The sequence below is a fragment of the Leopardus geoffroyi genome, chromosome E2 (genome assembly GCF_018350155.1).
Source record: "Leopardus geoffroyi isolate Oge1 chromosome E2, O.geoffroyi_Oge1_pat1.0, whole genome shotgun sequence".
NCBI lineage: Eukaryota > Metazoa > Chordata > Mammalia > Carnivora > Felidae > Leopardus > Leopardus geoffroyi.
In genome coordinates, this window is record NC_059335.1 from 25,410,650 (window position 1) to 25,433,654 (window position 23,005).

The following is a 23,005-nucleotide window of genomic DNA, read 5'->3' on the forward strand; positions in this document are numbered from 1 at the left end:
CTTAGGAATACACAGATTTTAAGAATCTCAAAATTTGTGTGATATTCCTGAATTTATATTGTAGTTTACTTAACTATAATAATGCTGTGATGCCCAATCTGATTGCAATAAAATCAATTTTTAAAAACTTGTAGTATCAGTTTATACAATAGTAAGTATCTGCAGGAATCAAAAAAATATATTATGCAATTCAATGTCTTGTTACGTTCTTTTCTAAAGTGACTCAGTACATAATAATACCTTGGCTTTTGGAGTAGCTTTAATTGTCCATATGCAATCAACTGCTTGGCCAGGTTTTGTTTTCTCTTCTTGTTCTACCTGACTAGAACGCACTATTCCATCAGCTCCCGAGAGCTCAAACTGGCAATCTAGAAAGAAAAGTTGAATGATGTTCAAAGGAAAATAAGACTGATCAAAATGCCATGAGGAAAAAGAGGTGATATACTAAACCTGGGATGGGATTTAAAATACCTCCTAGGTAAGTAAAGTCTGGATCTGTAACAGAAAAAAGAAGAAAGTCATTGGCATTGAGATAGTTTAGAGTTACTTTAAGGCTTAATGTCTTAAGTTCTATCTAATGCTAATTTAATAGCAAAAGCAAGAGAAAGCTTTCATTGGTATGGATTACAGATCACTGTTTCTGGGCATGCTTAGGTGTTTGTTTATAGGAGCAATGTTTTTTAAAATGCTAATATTTATACTTCTGATCCCATCATGAATAACTTATTTATGCCACCTGAAAACTCAGAACTCTCTGTCAATTGTGATAGCTAGTCCACTGAGGGATGAATGAATGTATATACAACACAGTGGAGTATTATTCAGCTTAACAAAGAAATGAAATTCTGACACAAACTACAACATGGATGAACCGTGAGAATCCTAGATTAGTCAAATTCATAGAGACAGTAAGTACCAGAAGCTGGAGGAAAGGGGGAATGGACAGTTAGTGTTTAATGGATACAGAGTTCCAGCGTGGGTTAACAAAACAGTTCTGGAAATGGGTAGTGGTGACCACTGCACAACATTGTAATAAATGTACTTGACATGTACTTGTACACTTAAAAAGGATTAAAATTGTGAATTTTATAAGTTATTTGTAATTCAACACATATACAAAGAAGTAGCTAGTGAGCTGTGTTTTCAAAATGGCAGGGAAAAAATGACTAGCTGATATACAGGGTATTCTGCCCTATGAAGTAGTTCATAGAAGACTGAGAACCAACAGCATATATCAAATAACTGATTAAAGTTAACTGGTCAGGTATTTGTTTTTATGAACTAAACCAATTAACTGAAGTAACGATATTTTGGTGTCAAAAAGGCTTAAAAAATCTTAAATATGAATCAAATCTTTACAAACTGAAACAAAAAAAAATCAAAAACAATGCTCTTAATACTGTTTTTAAATATTAAAAATCAGGCTTTTTAATATGTAAAGATTCTCACTTTAAAGAAAAGTAGCTCTTTTTCTATTAATGTATCATGAAAGCAATTTTATATGGATTATGGCTAAAATATAGACAAATTAGAAGAAAATGTGTAGGGTTTCTAGAGTGTATTACCTTACGTTTGCATTTTATAGTACTTCAGAATTTCTACACCCACTATGCTAATTATAGCAACATCAGGAAAACTATGTAATATTCTATTTTATAGATGAGGAAACTGAATGAGAGAGATAATGATTTTCTTAGACCATATATATAATGGCAAAGTCAGGACTAGATTGCAATTCTCCAGACAATTTTTGTTACCCTACCACCATGTTGCCTTTATAATGTGGGTAAGGCTGCCACAGTTTTACCACTGAAGAAAAAAATATCAAAATAAATAGGTAATGCATAATTGGCTAATTATGGTTGTGTCTAGGTATTTAAAATCATATTTATAAAATAAATTTTTCAATAGGGATCAATAAAATCAAGAAGATGACTACTACTACTAATGAGAAATTAGTATGTTTTAAATGGAATTCTTTAAGCTATTGGTGATATTTGTTGAGGCAGAGGACTCTTAATGTATTGCTACTTCCTGGAAGTAGCAACTGGGATAATTCTGGAAATTTTAATGCAATAATGACAAAATTCTACAATTCTTGCCTACACATGAAGAAACTCTGATTCATCTGGCAGGTAGTTCCTATGACTTTTTACTCCAATGCTGTTTAATTAAATTTGTCTTTGATATTTCTCTGCAAAAGAGCTGAAATGTCACTGACCCCTTTCAGCAAGGTTGATTTAGTTTATTAAGTTAAAAAAGAAAAGTCTGAGATGTATACTCAAGCTAAAAGTTTCTCCCCTACTTTTTTTTTTCAATATGGTAACCATGCATAAAGTATCTGTAATAAAAAACAATTTTAACAAGAATTGAGCATCCAGCTAAATACAATAAACTGTGATTGAAATAGGTTTTGCAGGCTATTTAAAGATTCTGAGATGTTTTAAACTAGCAGTTTTTTCATTCTGGCAGTTTGGTGTATATAGGTCCTATATGAACTTTCAAATTAAGTTTGATAACTCTGTAATTATTTAAAATTATTTTAAATTCTGGAAAGGACAAAACTATGGAGACAGTAAAGATCAGTGCTTGCCAAGAGCTAGGGGGAGGAATGAATAGGCGGAGCACAGAGGATTTTTAGGGCAGTGGGAATACTTGGTATGATACTGAAATGGTAGCCACACATTGTCATACATTTGTCTAAACACACAGAACACCCAACACCAAGAGTGAACCTAATCAATGTAAACTATGAACTTTGGGTGATGTTGTGTCAGTGTGGGTTCACTGACTGTAACAAATGGACCACTCAAGGAGCAGGATATTGATTATGGAGGCAGCTGTGTTTGTGCGGGGTTGGAGGTATATCCTAACTCTGTACTTCCTGCTTAGTTTTGCTGGGAACCTAAAACTGTCCTAAAAAATAAAAGTCTAGAGGTAAATTTTACTTTCTAAAAACGTTATCCTTTTGGTATTGAGAACATAAATATTGAAACAATGCTTAAAAATTTCCATAATGTTTACTGACAAGAAAAAAAAAAGTTGATTATGTTGTTTAGGCAAAAAAAGCAGGTAATATAGATACATGGTCTCAGTTATGTAAGACAAAAAGAGATACAGAAAAATATCTAAAGGGATACATACCAAATTGTTAACAGTGGTTTTTTATATAGAAGATGGTAAGATTATGGATATTTTTTCATTTAGATATATGTGTTTTTTAATTAACAAATTTCTTACAAAAACATAAAAGCAAAAAGATTATATAATTGATAAGTTACTTTTTCATTGTTTCAGTCTCTAAGTTGTTTGAAGACAGGAGCAATAACTTGTAGATCTTTGTGTTTCCGTATTAGGGATATGCATGGTTTTACACCAGAGAGGCTTTACAATTCTCACAGTGTTTATACATACCACAGGATAGGGAAGACTGGTGGAGTGGGCTGAATGGAGACCCTAATTTGAATCCTCAGAACCTGATAATATTACTTTATGTGGTTAAAAAAAAAAAGTTGAATATTACAAAAGACGTGACTAAGTTAAGGATTTTGAGAACAGAGGGTGATGTGAACATGGAGGCAGGGACTGGAGCGATGTGGCCACAAATCCAGGAACGCTGGGGCAGCCCCCAGAAGCTACGAGAGGTGAGGAATGGATTCTCCCCTAGAGGTCCCGGAAAAAAGGTGGCGCTCCTGGGTTTTCGGCCCTCCAGAACTCGAGAGAATAAAATTCCACTGTTTTCAGCTGCTAAATTTGTAGTTAATTAGTTAAGGCAGCCTTAGGGAACTAATACATCAGGTACTCCCATTTGACAAATAGCAACCGTCAGGCACAACTGTGCCTAAAGTCTTACAGCTATTAGGTAGCAGAGAAAGGATTCAAACCCAGATCTTTTCACCTCCAAGTGCAGAGCAATATTTTTTCTATTGCTCAATACTTCTTAGAGACTACTTATTCAAATGAGGGGTTAATTCAATCATTCCAATGCAAAAAGCTGCCAAAATAATTTTTGGTAAGGATTATGAAATTAAGACAATTTGCTGTATTATTTTTAAAGTGTATTTATCTTGATTTTTCACCCTTGATAAACACTATAAAACATAAATAAATCTAAGAAAAATGTGTTACCATCTATGAAATGCTTCAAATTCAAGTGATATAGTTCTATTTCCAATTTTTGGGTTTATTCACAGAGTGATTTCCCTCTGGCCTTGTTAATTTTTTTAAAACCTTAATTTGATTAACTTGACTAAATTCTCTTTTATATACATAAGATTCTAAAACCAGAGTGAGACCCACTGAAAAGATAACTTCATTACCTGGAATAAATGAATATTTTGCTCGAAATCCCAGTCCTTCAAGTTCTTCATCAGAACTAAACTTAATCCACATAAACCTCCCCGTTGATCTAATTAGTGGAGGGCTTTTCACACCACAATATCGATCTATAAGTGGAGAGAAACCAAATGGCCCATCTCGAACTTCCAAGTGGTCAAACCGACATTCAAATGATGGTTCTATATAATAATGTTCATCAAAGGTCAACTCTATTCTTTGACGTGGAGCAGCTAGAAAATAAGAGCAAGCAAATCAGGGCAACACAAACAAAGAAAAGTAATAAATGTCCTGACAAAAGTGGGGAAAGCAAAACAACTACCTACTATTTCACAGAGGAGCATCATAATGAGGATTGTTATGCATAAAATTCATAATTGATGTTATATTTTATTTTATTTTATTTATTTATTTTTTTAATTTTTTTTTCAACGTTTATTTATTTTTGGGACAGAGAGAGACAGAGCATGAACGGGGGAGGGGCAGAGAGAGAGGGAGACACAGAATCAGAAACAGGCTCCAGGCTCTGAGCCATCAGCCCAGAGCCTGACGCGGGGCTCGAACTCACGGACCGCGAGATTGTGACCTGGCTGAAGTCGGACGCTCAACCGACTGCGCCACCCAGGCGCCCCTGATGTTATATTTTATATCAATAGTAGCAATGCTACTTTGTAGAACTGTAGCAATCTTTCCCTTTGGCATATGCTGTTCATTAAATTAGTTAAATGTATTTAATTAAAATTACAGTAGAAAAGCTAATGCTGAGTTCATGAGATACAATATACAATGAATAGAAAAACAGAAGAAAGGAACTAATGTAACTATGGACATAAGTTTGCATAAAGCATGATAAGAGATGCCAGTAAATTTAAGTCTTAACAGAGAAGTTTCTCATATATACCAACACATCTGGTTGAATTATATTTTAAGAGATTCAAAATTCCTATAAATTTCAATTTTTTTAATTGTTAATGTGTTTGTTAATGTGTTCAGTACTCAGAAATATTTATAATTACTAGAGTTTAATTCAAATACATGTTTTTAGATTTTGTTCAAACTGGTTCAAACTGGGCATCTTACCTATGTAACTTAGTTTTACAAAAAAGTAAAAATTCATCCATTAAAAGATAGAAATTGGTCAGATACCTTCCAAAATGTAGATACACTCCTTGTTTGGTGGATAAGAGTCAGGATAATTTGGTGAAGCAAAATGACCTCCATTGCTGGTTCGAACCCAAATGCCACACTGGGTTGCAGGAACATGCTTGATTCCAATATTTTGTCCATCTTAGGGAAAAAAATCACATTTAAAACATGAATTACAGCAAAAGAGAATAGTATTCTCTTTTCCCCACAATTTAACTACACATTTGCTCACTAAATGTTACACATATACTGTATACAATTTTGCAAGAACCACCACTAAGTTTAGCATAAAAAACAACACAGTGAAGTGAGAGAAAGGTAAGATCGTATGCTGTGCTGGTGAGAAGAACTTGCTGCTAGAGGACAAGTTTACCCTGTAGGAGAGCAGGGAAATAAAATGCTTAGATTTTACAAGGGCAAAACCGTGTGGGAGAATCTGATAAATCAGTACAACTCTATAAAATTCAGTTCTGACATAAAAATAAAAATAAAAATAAAAGGATCCCAGGGGTTTATCTCTACTATGGTGCCTCTATATTTAGTTTAACACAAAAGCCAAATAGGATCCAAAGATTACAAAGGATTTTGGCTGAAAACTGTAGATTAAACACATGCATTTAGTTCTCTATCCTCAAACTCCACTTAACAGTAAAGGATGTTTTAAGGGCATAAATAAACCTTTAAAGAGGTCTAAACGTAGGTGCAATAACAACTGGCAGTGCCTGATATCTCTGGAAGCAGGACAGGTGTTGACAGGTGGTGGTAAAATTGTGCTTTTTAAAAATATGAGGCTTGGGTAAAGGTCTATTTAGAATCAATATGATTTCTAATACTCTCCCCTACTTCACAAAACCAGGTAGCTGCTACTCTATCACATCAGAAAATGAGGTTATTCCTTTGCAGAAGATAAAAGCAGGGTTACTACATTAGGAAGCACCAGGAACAGCTGACGGTGACAAGACCAACCTGCAAACAAAGAGACTCAGGAATGTTAACACAGTGGATGGCATTCCCAGCCTCTTCCCCTGCTCAACTCCCTTAAAGCTTCTAAGCAGGAAATGGAAAGCTTCCTCTCTAGGGACTCTAAACACTCCAAAGAAATCGAGATCCAAGCAAGAATGCAGACTCAGGAATTCCCCAGTGTTGGGTCACTCACCAGTGAGGGCCACAGTTAACAAGTCTTTCCTACACTTGCAGACAGCTAATGATCAGATTTTAGTGCTCTTCTCATAAATAAGTGGACATTCAGGGATCACCATATTTGAGGAAACCCTCTAATATGAAAAATGAATAAAAAAAAAAGAAAGCAAAGCTGAGGAAACAAAGATGTAAAAAAGAAACAAAAACAAAAAAACAAAAACAAACACACACACACACACACAAACATTTAATCTCCTTAGAGAAAGAGAGTATATCTATAAGAACAAGAATACTTTAAGAATATTTGGAAAACAAAAAGCTTCTAAAAATAAAAGAAATGAAAAATTAATAGAAAGTTTAATGAAGAGAGCTATAAATGGCCTGTGCCCTGTTTCTGTAAATAAAGATCACAATGGAAGACATCCTTTTCCACTCACATGCCTACCATCCATAGCTACTTTCACACTACAAGAGCAAAAGTGTATAGTTGCTTCTGAGACTGTAAGGCTGTAAAGTTTTAAATATTAACTATCTGGCTCTTTAAAGAAAAAGTTTTCCAGTTCCCGGTTTAGAGGATGAAGTTGAAGAAGTCTCAATAGAGACTACTGAGAAGAAAACAGAGTAGAAAGACAGGTGGAAAATAGAAAATAATAACAAAAATACCCCATAACTAAATAGAAGTTTCTTAAAGATAGAATAGAAAAAAATAGAGAAAGATAATTTAAGAAATTAAAGGGCACCAAACTGGCTCAGGCAGTACAGCATGTGATTCTTGATCCTGGGGTTGGGAGTTTGAGTCTCATGGGGGGTATAGAGATTACTTAAAAAAACAAAATCTTAAAAAAAATTTAAACAAGGAAAAAAGGAAATAAAAATTTCCTAAATTAAAAGACAAAATTTTCATATGGATAAAGTTTCATGAGTGACTTAATGTAAATTCTGAATACAGAGGTGACCAGAATTACAACACAATTACACTGAGACAGGTGGTATGGAAGGAAAGTAATAGAACATTTGTATATACTAGGGGGTAGAAAATGCATGAAAGAGCTAAATTCTCATCTTCTATGGTAGAAAATCATTATCTAATACCTAAGACTGAAATAATTAAGAATTAACAGTATATTTAGTAATATGCAGCAAAATTCCAAAAGATTCAGCTAAAATACTGGTTATCTCCATGGAGAAGGAAGTAGAGTAGCATAGGATGGAGGACTGCCTTTTCATCCTTAACTTTTGAATGCTTTGATTTTTGTCACATGTACGTATAACTTAGAGGAAAATAAAAAGTAAATCAGAAAGTGTATTAAACCCTGGCATGAAAATCTGGTTCAAAAATCACACTAGCTTATCTTCTTTCATAAACAAGGACAATCAGAACAGGTTACAGGGCTTTGAATAAGATACTGATGGAAGTATTTCACTTGTCTACCCTGAAAAAAGGGATTTTTATTTTTGCTGAGTGATAAGCACAAATCTCATTTAATTTCTGGATATAATCCATAGTGTGCTAGGAACCACTAGTAATGCCAATTTAAAAAATTTATCAATCAGGGCAAGACTTTATGTTGACAATTTAGTTAACTGCAGCTGAACCCAGTTAAATTGAGGCTGATAGGTTGACAGAAAGCCTTAGGTCATTGTAACACCCCAGAGGGACTATGGAAATAGTATTCAAAAGTTGCAATCCCTTCCTATAAGCCATCCCACTGTCCTGGATAAGTGGTAAGTTATCACTGTAAGTACTTTACCTTGGGTCTTTTGGGCCACAGCAATCCCTTCGACTACAAGTATTGTTATTAACAACACTAGAGAAATGACAGAAAAAAAAAGTTAAAAAAGTGAATCCATATTATCTTACTAAATTTTTAAGGAAAATCAGATGATAAAAAAAAGATTAATCAAGCCCTTTCTTGCTAACATTCATTCTCAAGATTTTTAAGGTCTAAATGTTGTGTTCTGATTTACTATTTCACAGTTAACCCAAGAAAAAACACGGTTGATACTGTACTCATTTACACAAACACTAACAGTGTATGGCATTTACAGCATTTTTCAATTTGTGACAGATTAAAAACACAGTTTTTTTGCAACAAACTTTGTTTGCCCTAATTTATATTTACTATGTAAGTACTGTAAAGTAAATATAGACTATATTGTATACATTTGTTGTACTCCATCTCAAAAGGTTTACATGCATTCTATGGCTGGCTCTGCAATGTATTATACCAAAGTTCAATTAGTGATTGTGAGAGCACTTATAATTAAGATGGAAGTAAGGGGGCAGCAGTCTCCCAGAAATCAATTCAAGATGTTTTATAGCTGCACATAACTATGCTGTGTCCTGTGTTACAAAAGCCAGCATATTTAGAAAATGAAGCTTTAGGCCGACTTCGGCTCAGGTCATGATCTTGCAGTTCGTGAGTTCGAGCCCCACGTCGGGCTCTGTGCTGACAGCTCAGAGCCTGGAGCCTGTTTCGGATTCTGTGTCTCCCTCTCTCTGACCCTCCCCTGTTCATGCTCTGTCTCTCTCTGTCTCAAAAATAAATAAACGTTAAAAAAAAAAAAATGAAGCTTTCTCCCTGAGTTGAACATTTCTGAGACCCAGTCACATTGAATTGTTTTGTGTATGTATGTATTTTGATGATTCTTTTAAACATTTTATTTTTATGAATGGTGCATGGATAGCTTTCTCTGTCCCTTTCAATGTAAAGTTCACTTGCCTCAAAATCTTGTGAACTGGAATTTTTATTATTCATTCAGTCAATAAGCACTTACAGAGTACCTACTGTCAAGGATAGCAGGCACTGAGGATGCACAGATGTTGGGGGAGAAATACGGCAAAATATTTAAGAGTATGGACATTACGAGTTCGGTGGATACAGGCTGAAGTTCAAGTTTTGCTGTGTACCAGCTGTGAGGCCTTTTTTTTTTTTTTTTCTGTGAGCCCTTTTTAACTCAGTTTACTTATTTGTAAAATGGAGATGCTGTACTAGTAGCACTAACCTCAAAAGGCTGTTGTGAAGATTAAATGAGATGATAGCACTGGTGTAGCACTGGTTACATGCTAGGCACTCTGTTACATAAATGATAGACCGGAAACTACCATCCTTGAGTTAGTCTATTGTCAATGACAGTTTACAATACAAGGTGAAATGAAGTTTAACAGGATTTATACAGAAAGCATAATGGAAGCAGGGATGGGAACCATTCATTCTGCTGAGGGTGAAGAATAAAATGAGGAAAATTTCAGAAACAGATGGTATATTCTATTTGTACCTTACAGTACCTCAACCCAGGATACAGAGAAAGAAACAGCTTAGACAAAACCACGAGTGAGCACTTGCTTATGGCAGGTCGGCAAACTCTGAGTTCTATACAGCAGGATGAGCATGTGGAGGACCAGTGGTGTATCAGGTGACAAACAGAATGAAGTCTGATGTTAAAAGTCTTGACAAGCATGCTGAAGAGTTTGGACTTTTGACTATAATGAGAAGTCATTGTGAGTTTTTAAAGTAGTGTGTGACATTATCACATCTGTGTTTTTGACCAATGATCCTGATGGTTGTGTGAAGGGTAAACTTTTAAAGAGAGGGGAGAAGGGGGTGCCTGGGTGGCTCAGTCGGTTGGGTGGCCGACTACGGCTCAGGTCATGATCTCACGGTCTGTGAGTTGGAGCCCCGCATCGGGCTCTGTGCTGACAGCTCAGAGCCTAGAGCCTGCTTCCGATTCTGTGCCTCCCTCTCTCTCTCTGCCCCTTTCCTGCTTGGTCTCTGTCTCTATCTCTCTCAAAAATAATAAACATTAAAAAAAAATTTTTAAAAAGAGAAGGGAGAAGGATATTCAAAATGGAAGCAAAGATGATGAGATCTCTAAGCGGAGCAGTGGTAGTGAAATGGAAAGGAGGAAAGAATTTATAACATGATTCAGATGTCGAGTTAATTGTAATTGGTGACTTACAGGATGAAAGCAGGGAGAGAGATGGGGGCATTGAATAGGTTGCTAGTTAAGTGACTGGTAGACAGTCACGCAATAGCATGTATTGAGTATCTACTTCCCAAGTCACCAAAGTAAAAAGATAATTCTTGCCATTCAGTTGTTTACATCTTAAAATCTAATTGCTTGGCATCTTCATCTTTAGTTTCCTGTATCCTTGCTGACCTTTGTCTCCTCTGTCTTCTGTCAGCACCTTTAATTTCCTCTTCCTTTTCTTTGGTGGCTAGTAGTGTTGAAGACCTCCTGTTATGTAGGACAATCAATCCTCCCTTCAAACTCTTCACAACTCTTCACTGGATCAGAGTTTGAAGAACAGAGAATTGAAACGTGTTTTTTTAAAAACAGAATATGTGTAATCAAAAAGAAAAACCTAGGGTAATATTAGATATCTGACAATTCAGCAAATAACACATCCATTTGTATCAATTTGTATCTTGTTAGAGGACACTACTTCCCAAGGCTATCATTCAGATGATACACAACTGATCAAAATTTTGTGCTCAGTATACCTTTCCTCCTGAATCACAGACATAACAATTTACTAGTCCTCACATTTATAATTCATGGTATATAAGTAACACAAAGCCAGGCAGAAAGGGCAAGTAAGGAATCAACAAACTGAATCCAGGAGAGCAAGAGTAAAGCTATGGCAAAGGGATGAACTATGCTAGTTCATTATTACATAATGATCAATAATTTGGCTACATAAAATATGGACTTAAGAATTTTACAGAGTGTGCAACTAAGGCAGATCATTTTAAAAATAAAATTATAAGCCCAAATAAACCTATTATTCTTTTCTACTCTATTCAGAGGGTGGCTCACAATTTTTTTCCCCTGAATCTTTAAAAAAAAAATATTCACAACTCAATAAACCAAATGAGCTATGCTACTGAATATAGAAATGATATATAAAGAATACGGTGAATCTGCATAACAATCAGGGATAGAAATATTTAGTGACACAGTTGTGACTACTAATCATTCTAAATTCCATATCATAATAAACATAGTTTCCTCCCAGTTGTATAATAGGATCTTTGCAAATTGCTTATTATAACAAGGCTGGGATATTAAAACAAACTCCATTAATGCCAAACACTGGAATTATTTAACTATAAGAAGCAGTGCCATGCTGCTTTGTTCTGTCTTTAGCCCCAACTATGTGCCACTGCTCCCTTCTTCCTCTTACCAAAAGGATCAATAATTTCTCAAATCTAGAAATACCACACACTTCAAATTAAAAGATAATGTACCCAAGAAGGCACTAATTCATTAAGGTAGAAATCCATGCCAAAATAAAAATTCTAAACTCCTTAACCATACAGTTTAATTACATAAAGAAGGGTTTGTGATTTGATGCTTAAAAGAGGGAATGCTCATTATTTATGCCCATACCTCTAGTTCTGGAGTTTAGGCGAGGCCTTGTAATGTGTGTACAGACCTGACTTAAAAATGAAGACTTAAATGATAAAGACAGATGCTATTCAAGGTGTTAAATACCAGTCCTCAATGCTACTCCTTTTACCTTGAAACACTGTCCTATTAACTCTATGCAGAGTCTTCTCCCCAGGGCTTTCAGTTTAAAGGCCTTACCCTGAACTATAAAAATCAAGATCAAGTTTATTCTTTCCACTGTTACTTAACAGTGGAAACTCTGGCCAATGCAATACTGGAAAGGAGACAAAATTATTATTTATAGATAATGTTACTTAAAACCTAGAAGTCCCAAGAGAATTACTAGGAAATTATTACACCTATTAAAAGAAGAAAGTAAGACTAAAACAAACAAACAAGTAAACAAATTTAATACAACGGAGTGACGATAGGTTTTGGATAATAAAACAATGTGAAGGTAACAATTCTTCCCAATAAGTTACATATTTAATGTTTTAATCAAAATCTTAGTTTTCTGGAGGACTTAAAATGTTGCTGATAACTCATCTTAAAAGCTTTTTCATACGGCCCAAGAAAAATTAAAAAATAAAAGACATAAAATACATAAAAATAATATATACTTATTACAAAGCTATAGTAATTCAAAATGTAGTAATGGTATAGGAAGAAACAGATGATCTGTCAACAAACATAACCAGCCCCACTGTATTACAGGCAGTGGTCAGTCCTTGAGGCTACAGCAATGAAGCAAGCAGCCCTGGTCCTTATTCTCAAGCTTAAAGATAAGAAGATAGAAGAAAAAGCTGAAGAAATGAAATGAAATAAAATAAATAAATAAATAAATAAATATATACATACATACACACACACACCACAATTTATTATATGTATGGTATTTGAAACTCTTGGTGAAATGATTCTGGGATAACTTGTTAATTATTAAAAAAAAAAGTAGGTCTGTTCCTTCAAGCTAAATAGAAAAATAAACACCATATTGAAAAAACAAAAAGTTGAATTATCTATGTATATTTTTGGGTGGAGAACACCTTCATTTACTAAAGACAAACAAATAAAAATTACAAATAACTGAGAAAAAAAGATTATGCCATAAGAAAAATGTGCCAAAACCAAAAACAATGAAGGACACCTGGGTGGCTCAGTCAGTTGACTGTCTGATTCTTGATTTGGGCTCAGGTCATGATCCTAGGGTCATGGGATTGAGCCCATGGAGTAGAGCCTGCCTAAGATTCTCTCTGTCTCAGTCTCTCTCTCTCCTCCTGTCCCTCTCCCCAGCTTGCATGCATGCTTCTCAAATAAATTTTTTAAAAATGCAAAAATTTAGCCTAATATAAAAAAAAGGCAGATTCTATTGTTGGTCAGGATATAGAAAACTGACATACACTGTCACTGGACTGTAAACTGGCATACCTTTTTGGAGGTTAATCTGGTAATATATACCAGTTTAAAAATGCACAAATCCCACCCAGCAAGTCTACTTCCAGGTGTGAGAACTGAATCAATCATCGGGACAGTAGCGTGCAATGTAAAAGATAATCACCCAGAGAACTTATTAAAACACAGATTTTGGAGTGGGGTGGCGGGGGTGGGTGCCTCCAGAGATTTTGACCCAGTAGGTCTGGGTTGGGGCTTGAGAACTTGCATTTTAACAAGGAAGTCCCCCATTGATGCTAAAAGCTTCTGGCCCTGGGAACATACTTTGCAAACCAACTACTACAATAAGAGAATGATGGTAGACTGTAAGAAATGGAAAGAGGCTGCCCATTTTCTCCATTGGTGATGGCAGGGGCAAGTTTGGGCCAAAATGGATGTGGCAGGGTAGGGGACTAGCAAAAAGGAGTTGATGAGTTGGTTTTGGAAATGTTGCTGAACGCTCTGCTACCTATTCTTATAATGTTCCTATAAATACTTCTTATTTCTGGGCATCTGCACTTGCCATGGATCACCCTTTGCTTCCACTAGAGTACCTTTGCACTGTTTAAGACATGCACTTTCAAAATTAATTTTATCTGATAGCATTCAGATTTTTCACTTCTGTGACTATTTAACAGTTCTCAATCTCTGCCTGGTTTTCTTTTACTGATTTTACACAGTTTACACAACATAGAATATATTTCTGCCAAGTATACAAACTGTGGAGGTAAGTAGTCAAGGGCTAGAGTGAAGGTTATATCATTACTAGGGATCTTCTATCTTATTCAGTTGTAGATGATTTAAAAATTTTTTTTTAATTTTTAAAATGTTTATTCATTTTTGAAAGAGAAAGAGCACAAGCAGGGGTGGGGCGGGGAGGGAGGGGGGGAACACAGAATCTGAAGCAGGCTCCAGGCTCTGAGCCCAACAAGGGGCTCAAACTCATGAACTGCGAGATCATGACCTGAGCCCAAGTCGGATGCTCAACCGACTGAGCCACCCAGGTGCCCCAGTTGTAGCTGATTTTAATTCCAAGTTCATCTTATGGTCCAATATGTATGCCAGAGTGCCAGTCAGTATATCTTCATTATAGCTACTCACTCCTGTGTCAGCAAAAATGAAGAAATGACACAGGACATTCCTCCTTCCTTTAAAAGACATTTGCCCAGAATTTACAGTGATTTCAAAATAAAATTTTTAACTGAACAAAAACACCACCACTTTCCCAAAGTTGCACACACATGTGATTGGCCAAACTTAGTCACATGACCACACCTAACCCTATGGAAAGCTGGAAAATCTAGTCTTTCTGTTGGGTATTCACGGGCTTAATTATAATTCAGAGAATTACTGAATTATAAAATGGATATTGGGAGACAACTGGCTATTCCTGCCACAGTTCCCTATAATCTATTCTGTACTCAGCAGCCAGTGATCCTTTCAAGACATAAACCAGATCATATCACAGCCTTTCATAAAATCTTCCAATACAGTCCCATTACATTTAGAATAAATCCAATACTCTTTACTCTGACTTCAGAGGTCCTACATGATCTAGCATCTGACCTCCCGATTGCTACCAATGGCTACACAGCCCTTCTTCTCATTACTTCTATACACCAAGCTAATTCTTGCTTTAGGGACTAGTTTATTCCTTTTGCCTAGAATCTCTCTGCATGGCTGGGTTCTTCTGGTCATTCAGGTTTTGTGACTGACTTCTAAAGAAACTCTACATTTTCTCCTTCATCCTACTTTATTATATAAATATTTTAATTACTATTTATATGACTTGGTATTTTCTTGCTTATTATTTGTCTCTTCTTACTAGAAAGAGGAGCATTGTCTGATTCACTGATGCCTCTCTAGTGACTAGAAGACTGTCTGGCCCACGACAGCATTCAATAAAAATTAGATGAATACATGAAATGACTAAGCATGATCCTGATTATGTCTTTTCTGTTGACTACAACATAGTACAGAGAGCCCTGCATTAACAAATTAAGCAGCACACATCTTGGTTAACAGTAATCACACAGATGACCCAGCTTCTTTTATTTGAGCATACGTCAGGGACAGGAAAAGAATTGATTTTTTTTTTTCTTTTCAGATATCTAGTCACTACTCTTACTTTCCTCAAGCTGGCTCAATTTACTTGTTAGTAACTGAGTGTGCCTCTTTCCAATAAGCCTTCTTGTTTTAAGCACTTAAGGTTTGTAGAATCTATCATGAGATGCCATGATGTAAAAACCACCTAACTCTTTACTGCTCTATAATGAGAACAGAATGGAGTTTGATGACAGTCCAAATGCTACTTGAGGTAGCAGTAACTTGTTTTCAATAAACTGTGTTCCACAGGATGGAGTACCCAAATGTAATCAAACTCAATTTTACTTATTATTATTAGTTAAGGAAGAAGATGGATTTGGGTGCCTGGGTGGCTCAATTGGTTAAGTGTCTGACTTTGGCTCAGGTCATAACCTCACAGTTCCTGAGTTCGAGCCCCACATCGGACTCCATGCTGACAGCTCAGAGCCTGGAGCTTGCTTCGGATTCTGTGTCTCGCTCTCACTCTCAAAAATTAGTAAACATTAAAACATTTTTTCAAAAAAAAAAAAAAGACACAAAGAAGATGGGTCTTGGCAAACTCTGGGATCACTCCAGCCTACATATGCTAATCCCACTGCCAACCACTTTAACAAAGATTAACTGTAGCAGTACTTTCTTTCCTGCAGAATGTGACAACCTCTTTGCTGGCCAAATGCTCTGCAGACAGCAGTTTTGTATCTTCTCATTTTACAGGAGCCTTCTTTAGACATCCACAGCAACTACCATCAAATTTTAACGTGACCAGATCACATTTTAAAGAGTGAGTCTTCTCACACACTAGTGCTGTTAATTTCCAACATGCTACTCTAGGCATATTTAAACCAACATGTTTTAATATCATTTTGCCTAGGAAGAACTGAACTTTCAGATTAGTAAACTGCAATTTTGTGAGTAATATAACAAACACATTAAAAAGTATCAGTTTTGGGGGGCCACTCTGATGAGCCTTTGAGAGGGTGAGGTCCCTCACCAATTAGAGCAACCTTGCTCTTATCTATTGTCTTTGTTTAGTTTTTAAGTACCTCCTCATAAGGGTTCCTTTGAGGTAGCTCTCCTGTTAACCTAAGTTTGGAAACCAGTGGGCTGGATAACATCTTTGGTTCCCCTTTCCAACTTGAAGACCATAATAACTGGGATCTCAAAGTGATTCAGGGATACATTTTTTAAAATGTCAACAATTACTGTGCAGGAGCATAATTCAAAAATGAGACTGGAAAAAAAACTGCAGGAGACTCTGAATAGGTAATAACCAAGAGGAGAACTTGGGATCGTTTTAAAACTTTAGATATGAATTTTACTTACAGTTTATCTTTTTCTATCTTATTCCAAAAAGGACTGAAGGTGGTTTTGGTTTGAATTTGTTTTATAATGCACGTGTGTCTGTATTACAGGGCTGCATGTTTTCTCTAACAGGTGATCATGGTTTCAAAACACAAATACACTGGATTCTAGTTTGAGGATTTACTACAATAAAACCAGTATTTACTCATACTTTTCAGTTTTCAGCATTAAAACATTTTCTTCAACTCCTGGGGGGAAAAGCTGAAAAGCTAATTTTTAACAAGACTGTGCTTAAAGACTTCACTATTAAAGGGACAGGTTTCCAGTACTGTACTTATTTTGGTATGGTTTACATTTTTGGATGATGTGTAAGAATGAAAGACAGGAATTAATTTTTGCCAGTCTAAGATTTTAAAAATACAGTGTTGAGGGATATTTATGATTTTAAAAATATAGCATAGAGGGATATTTATGCTCTTACACAATAAATTTAACCTCAGTTTATACAGATTTAAATATAACAGAGTCTAATAGGTTTCTCCAGAAGTGTGCAGAGTGAATAAAACAGTAAAAAATGGGTTTATAATACTAATGCAGTATTTTCATGTGACTATGATGTTTACTTAACTTTGGCAGAAAGTTAAATTTTATAAGACCTGGAGTGATCGCAAACAGTTAAAAGTGAACTATTCAGTAATAACATGTGAAAGATTTAAAAAGCCTAGTACAAGTTATCCTTTTGTTCTCACTGCTGAGAGTAAAACAAAAAGAATCAATGGCATCTTAAAGAAAATTACCTTCCATTTAAAATCTCACACACTCATTATGGATGATTTGTTTTAGTAGAAATTGACCATAATATTCCAAACAAGGCTTTAGGTAGGTAATATCTGTAATTATGCAAATACTAAAGAACTGCCTCTGATAAGAACCTCTTCAGCATTGAAACAATTCACCTTACAGAACACTTAAAGGCTGCCTTTTATGCCTTCATGCGCACAGTGAATGGCAGGATTCCAATATTTTTCCAAAAGATAATTAAAAAAAATTTTTTTAACGTTTATTTATTTTTGAGAGACAGAGAGACACAGAGTGTGAGTGGGGGAGGGGCAGAGAGAGAAAGACACAGAATCTGAAGAGGCTCCAGGCTCTGAACTGTCAGCACAGAGCCCAACACGGGGCTCAAACTCACAAGCTGTGAGATCATGACCTGAGCCGAAGTCGGACACTTAACCGACTGAGCCACCCAGGCGCCCCTGATAATTTTTTTAATTAAAAATGCCAATTTTTGTGTAGGTAACACACTTACTTGGTTAAAAAAAAAAAAAAAAATCAAGTGGTACAAATGGGCATACAGTGAAATAGAAGTGTTCCCCTCACTTTGGTCTCTGTCTCCCAGATTCCTTTCTCAGAATCAACTTTTGTTAATTTCTTTAATCTTTCCAGACCAATTTCCCATATTTACAAGAGCGCGTGCACACACACATACACTTTAGCAGACTTAAAAATAGCTTGTTTCATCTCTAGTAAGCCTACAACAACTTAATTTGAATTTTAAAAATACTTCAGCATGTAAAACTAGTGTAGGTTTTAGTGTACTTTAAAAAAGAAAAGCCAGATACTACATTGTTTTCACTGTCAGCTCTGTCATCACCACAGAATCCTTTCCTCAAAGGTGCAACAACTAAATGCTTCATCACAGTGGCCAGAGAGGGCACTGTGTACCAACGACAAAGGCATAGGCAGAAAAGCAGCGAATCCCTTCACCATTCAGGAGGACCAGAGATTCTCTCCTATCCAGCTCAGTTCTCTCAAGTTCAGCAGGAAGAGCTGTATAACAGGGCTAACTGATTTCTCCCCAAGGAGGCTACCCAGATGGACTGTCATGATGTTGATAACCTTAAAGCAATCAGAACAATGAAGCAAATTTGGATCATGAGGACTATCAGAAATCTTACTGTGCATATATGATTTATTTTGAAAGAGTAAAAGAGAATCTTAATTTCCAAGGAATGGCTATGTAAATTAGGATTTACAGATAGGAAAACTACATGAAATTAACCTCAGAGTTTTAAATTGTAACATAATAAAGGAATCACTAAGAATTTATGGGGTGACATGAAATATTCACAAGGTAGAAAGTCCTAGGTTACCTTAGTACAAACTGTATCTGTAAGCATACAGTTGGCTAGTTAAACATTTTAAATTAAACTGCTCAAATCTCCATTATGAATTTAGGTATGTCTGGAGAGCAGGTAATTTGTCCAATTAAAATTTAAAGCAAAATTAGACTGAATTTTCTAATAAACAAATTTGAGAAAAGTATTAATATGGAATGGGAAAAAACACCCAACATCTGTCACTGTACAAAAATCAGCATACAATAAGCTATATATGACACTAATACAATACCTTAACTCCTTACCCAGTATGAAAAAGAGAATATTTCATAACATTACGAACGTTACAGCTATTCAGTTTTTAATTTAAATCGGTAGGGAAAAAGGGAAGCCCTTTTTTTTGTGTGGTGGTGTTTTCCTCTGACGACTGAAAAAAGGACTTATTCAGTCCGAGTTTCGGAAGCAACTTTGTATCACAATCTTAATTACCTATGTATATAAATTTTAATCTAAAATAACACCTTCAGGAAAATGCAAAGCAGCTACAGCACGTTTGAGAGCTTTGTGCACTTGGCAAGTCCACTGTTTTAATTCCCGGCACAACAAATCAGAAAGAACTACACGACAGCAGCACGGTATTCCGAGGTCCTGGGAAGCGCCGGGGCGCGGCCACGAGCAGAGAGCTCCCGGCCGGGCAGACTCGGGTCGCGGCGCCCGCAGTGGTGCCGCAGCCTCCACGGCCGCAGCAGGTGGGACCCGGCCCGGCCCGCAGGCCGTTCCGCCACCCGCCATCGTGGGGCTTTTGGAGAGCCGCTCCGCGACTCCTCGGCTGGGGCTTTTGTTGTTTGTGTGGAATGACTTTCTGTCATTAAATGCTGAAAACAGACCAGTCTTCGCCCCACTTACACGAACCCCACAACTTTGCAAAGCGATGCGAGGAATTTTAAGAAAGAGGCGCGAGGACACAGCTCGGAGGGCCCCGCCGGGCCGCCGCTTCCTGATCTCCCGTTTGTTCCTACCAGTGCCCCCGGAGCCTGTCAGACACACAGAGCGTAGGGGAGAGGCGCTCGGAGAGCAAATCGATCCTGGGCGGGCGCGAGGGCTTGGCGGTCCGCGCGGACCAGACAAAGAGGCGCGTCGGGCGCCCGGCTCCAGGGAGGGACGCGAAGACGCCGGTCTCGGCCCGCAGGGGGCGCCGTCCGCGGCCCCGGGCGCTTACCTTTGAGGACCGCGCAGAGCTGCTCCAGGGCCATATTCCCGAGCGGCCCGGCGCTTCGCGAGGGGCCGAGGCGGCGGCTAGGAGGAGGCGGCGGCGGCGGCCCTCACGGCCCGGTGCGGCGGCAGTCCCGCTCGGTCCCCATCGCCGGCCACCAGGATACCTCCCCGCGGGGCACGGCTCAGGTCCTGCGGCCCGCCATGCTCGAGCACCCCGGCGGGCTCACGCGCTGCCCGAGCCCCCCGACGGGCGGCACCTTCTGCTCCGTGACGCTCCGTCCCATTGACCGCCCCGGAGGCGAGGCGCGCTGGCGAGAGGGACGGCACCGACGCTGGCCGCCACGCCTGCGGCCGCGGCGCGGACCCCTCCGAAGTGGCGGGCGCGGGGAGCCCAGGCTCATTTAAGCGGGGAGCGCGAGCGCCGCGTGCCGGCCGCGCCGCCTGCGCGCATGTGCCCGCCCCCCGCCTCCGCCCGCGTGCCCCTCGCACCCTCCTGGCCAATCGCCTGGCGGGCCCGCCCGCGGCCTCGCGCCCTGGGAGGGCTGCGCGCCCGCGACCGTTGAGCTGGGGGCGGGGCGAGGGGGTGCGGGGCGCCGCCGTCTCGACCCCTTCGGCTGCGAACTGCTGATCCAGAGAGGCCGGCGCTGAGGGAGAGCCCGGCCCATTCCCCGCCGCCGCAGGGCGTCCGGGGTAAGCAGGTCCGAGCCCTCGAGGCCTCTGGCCCCAGGGAGGGAACGGGGAGCCCCGAAGCCCTTCCCCACCTGGCCATCTCCGCGCGCCCTCTCAGATAGAAAGGGGAGCCGACCCCTCGGCCTCTTAGGACTCAGCTCAAGGTCAAAACTCTGCCCCAGTTTGCCCCTGCTGGACTATCTGCTTTGGGCAGGGGGCGTGGATCTGGGCGGGGCTCAGGGGCAGGGGGCGCTTGAGGCTCTCACCTTCCCTTAGCGTCAGGTAAGTTAACCTGACGGCCTTGGGGATTATTAACATTTCCTGAGCACTTCCCAGGTTGCCAGGCAGAATGCCAAACACTATGCATATCAACCCCTTTTAATCCTTACACCCAACTCATGCGGTAGGTACTGTTAGAGAGTGGGAATAACGAGGCCAGAAAGGTTAAGGAATTTGTCCAGAGCCACACAGCAAGGGAGAAAGACAGGGTTGTGAACCTGGAAAAGCTGCGGTATTGTCCACTAAGCCATGTTGATGGGGTTGCTCTACTCTGCTGCTAAAAAAATCCAAATTAGCAAACTGTATTAATATATCTTGTTTTATTTTCTCCATAGTAATTGTTATGCTCTGAAATTACCTAGCTCTTCTACTTGTTTTTTTGTTCATCACCTATTTCCCATTTACCCCTACACCACTAAAATATGAACTGCTTGAGGGCAGGAGGCTACATTCATAGAGACGCTCAACACATGCTTACTGAGTTAACTATGCAGAAAACAATAATAGGTGCTGGGGACTTAAGGCTGTGATTAAGACTCTACTTACCATAATAGAGTATTTGTGCCTGTATGTGACCTCCAGTAGGAACTCCACAAATACTTGTCTAACAAATTATAGTTAAGGACAATGTTAGGCAACCGAAAAAAACTCTTCCAGGATGCCAAGCTCTTTTTCCTTCTGTCCCTCCAAGAAAGGCACAAAAGTAAGTATTCACAAGGTTTGCAAGTAAAAACATATTTAACAGAAATTAATAGCAAGATATTTGGTCTTTTGCCATGTGCTATGGGAGGTATAAAAGATGTGTATGTTTGGGTTCCCAAGACAAATCACCTACAAATCACAAATCACTTGTGAACCAACTAGTAAATAAAACATTCAAGATCCTTTCCCACAAGTATAAAGTGACATATTGGAAGACTAGGACAGTAGTAAGTATTAAATTTAAGTCACAGACAAATGTGGACAAAAAGAATTAGGAGGAAGGAGTCCTCTCAACTTCTGGAACAGAATAGGTTTCTTAATGCATAGTTGTTGACTGAAGGAAGAATCAGTGTGTGTGATGTCATCAGAGAATACTTCATGAAGGAGATGACACACAAAGAATGGAAAGGCTGTGTATGGATGGCAAGTGGAGAGGAGAGAAGGCAGAAGAGCTTTCAAGTCAGGCAAGGAGCAAGTGTTAGCATTGCATTTGGGGCAAGTGCTGTGTCTGGTAGTAAAGATAGAATATGAAATTCTTGCTTGAATGCTAGGCAGAGGGGTTTGTGCTTGATTCAGGGGCCAGAGGCATAGTTTTTAATAGTGGAGTAATATAGTTCTGGAAAGATTAATCTGACAGTTCACTGAGGATATAGTGAAAGTGGGGAGGGTATTAGAGCAACTGTATTGATTCAAAAAGTGTATACACAGTACTCACATTTGGCCTAGTAGCTCTTACTGGTAGTATCATTTTGATGAAACCTAAAAAAGTTTTTTCCTCTAGGATATTGGCTATAGATTGGGGATGTTCATTTTTGGCTCCCTTTAAGACACCTATCTTTTGGCTGTACTAGTATAATTGTCTGTAGTACATTTTTCAAGGAATGTGATAAAGCACAATCATAGTTAGGACTACTGTGTGGCCATATGTTAATCAAAAGGAAAGCACTTTGCATATGTCTCAGTTGGAGACTTCTGTATTTGAATTAGTTTCTCTCAGAAGACCACCCAGTAGCACTCAAGTCTGTTTCTAGGTTACCTGCCAATTCCCAGGTGACTGGGGACTCTGCCTTCATTGCATCCTGCCCGATCTTCCAAGGCATAGATATAACTTCTCCAACTCCTCACAGAATCATTCCTAGTTTATATATTATTTTTTAAAAAAATGTTTACTTGTTTTTGAGAGAGAG

General features: G+C 38.3%; 1 protein-coding gene across 4 annotated transcripts in view; it reads right to left on the reverse strand.

Annotated features, from left to right (window-relative positions):
- The window catches only part of NETO2 (neuropilin and tolloid like 2), a 60,005-nt gene extending 39,378 nt beyond the window's left edge, over positions 1 to 20,627 (reverse strand). The window contains exons 1-6 of one of the 4 annotated variants that reach the window (XM_045442638.1): positions 20,173 to 20,627; positions 8,373 to 8,429; positions 5,482 to 5,622; positions 4,320 to 4,568; positions 451 to 495; positions 241 to 368 (exon numbers count right to left, since the gene is read on the reverse strand). In XM_045442638.1, the coding sequence (XP_045298594.1) occupies positions 241 to 368; positions 451 to 495; positions 4,320 to 4,568; positions 5,482 to 5,622; positions 8,373 to 8,429; positions 20,173 to 20,206 (654 nt within the window). In that variant the 5' untranslated portion in view covers positions 20,207 to 20,627. The remainder of the gene's footprint in view (positions 1 to 240; positions 369 to 450; positions 496 to 4,319; positions 4,569 to 5,481; positions 5,623 to 8,372; positions 8,430 to 20,172) is intronic. The other 3 variants (XM_045442639.1, XM_045442640.1, XM_045442641.1) reach the window with 3 other exon arrangements.
- Positions 20,628 to 23,005: the final 2,378 nt, after the last annotated feature.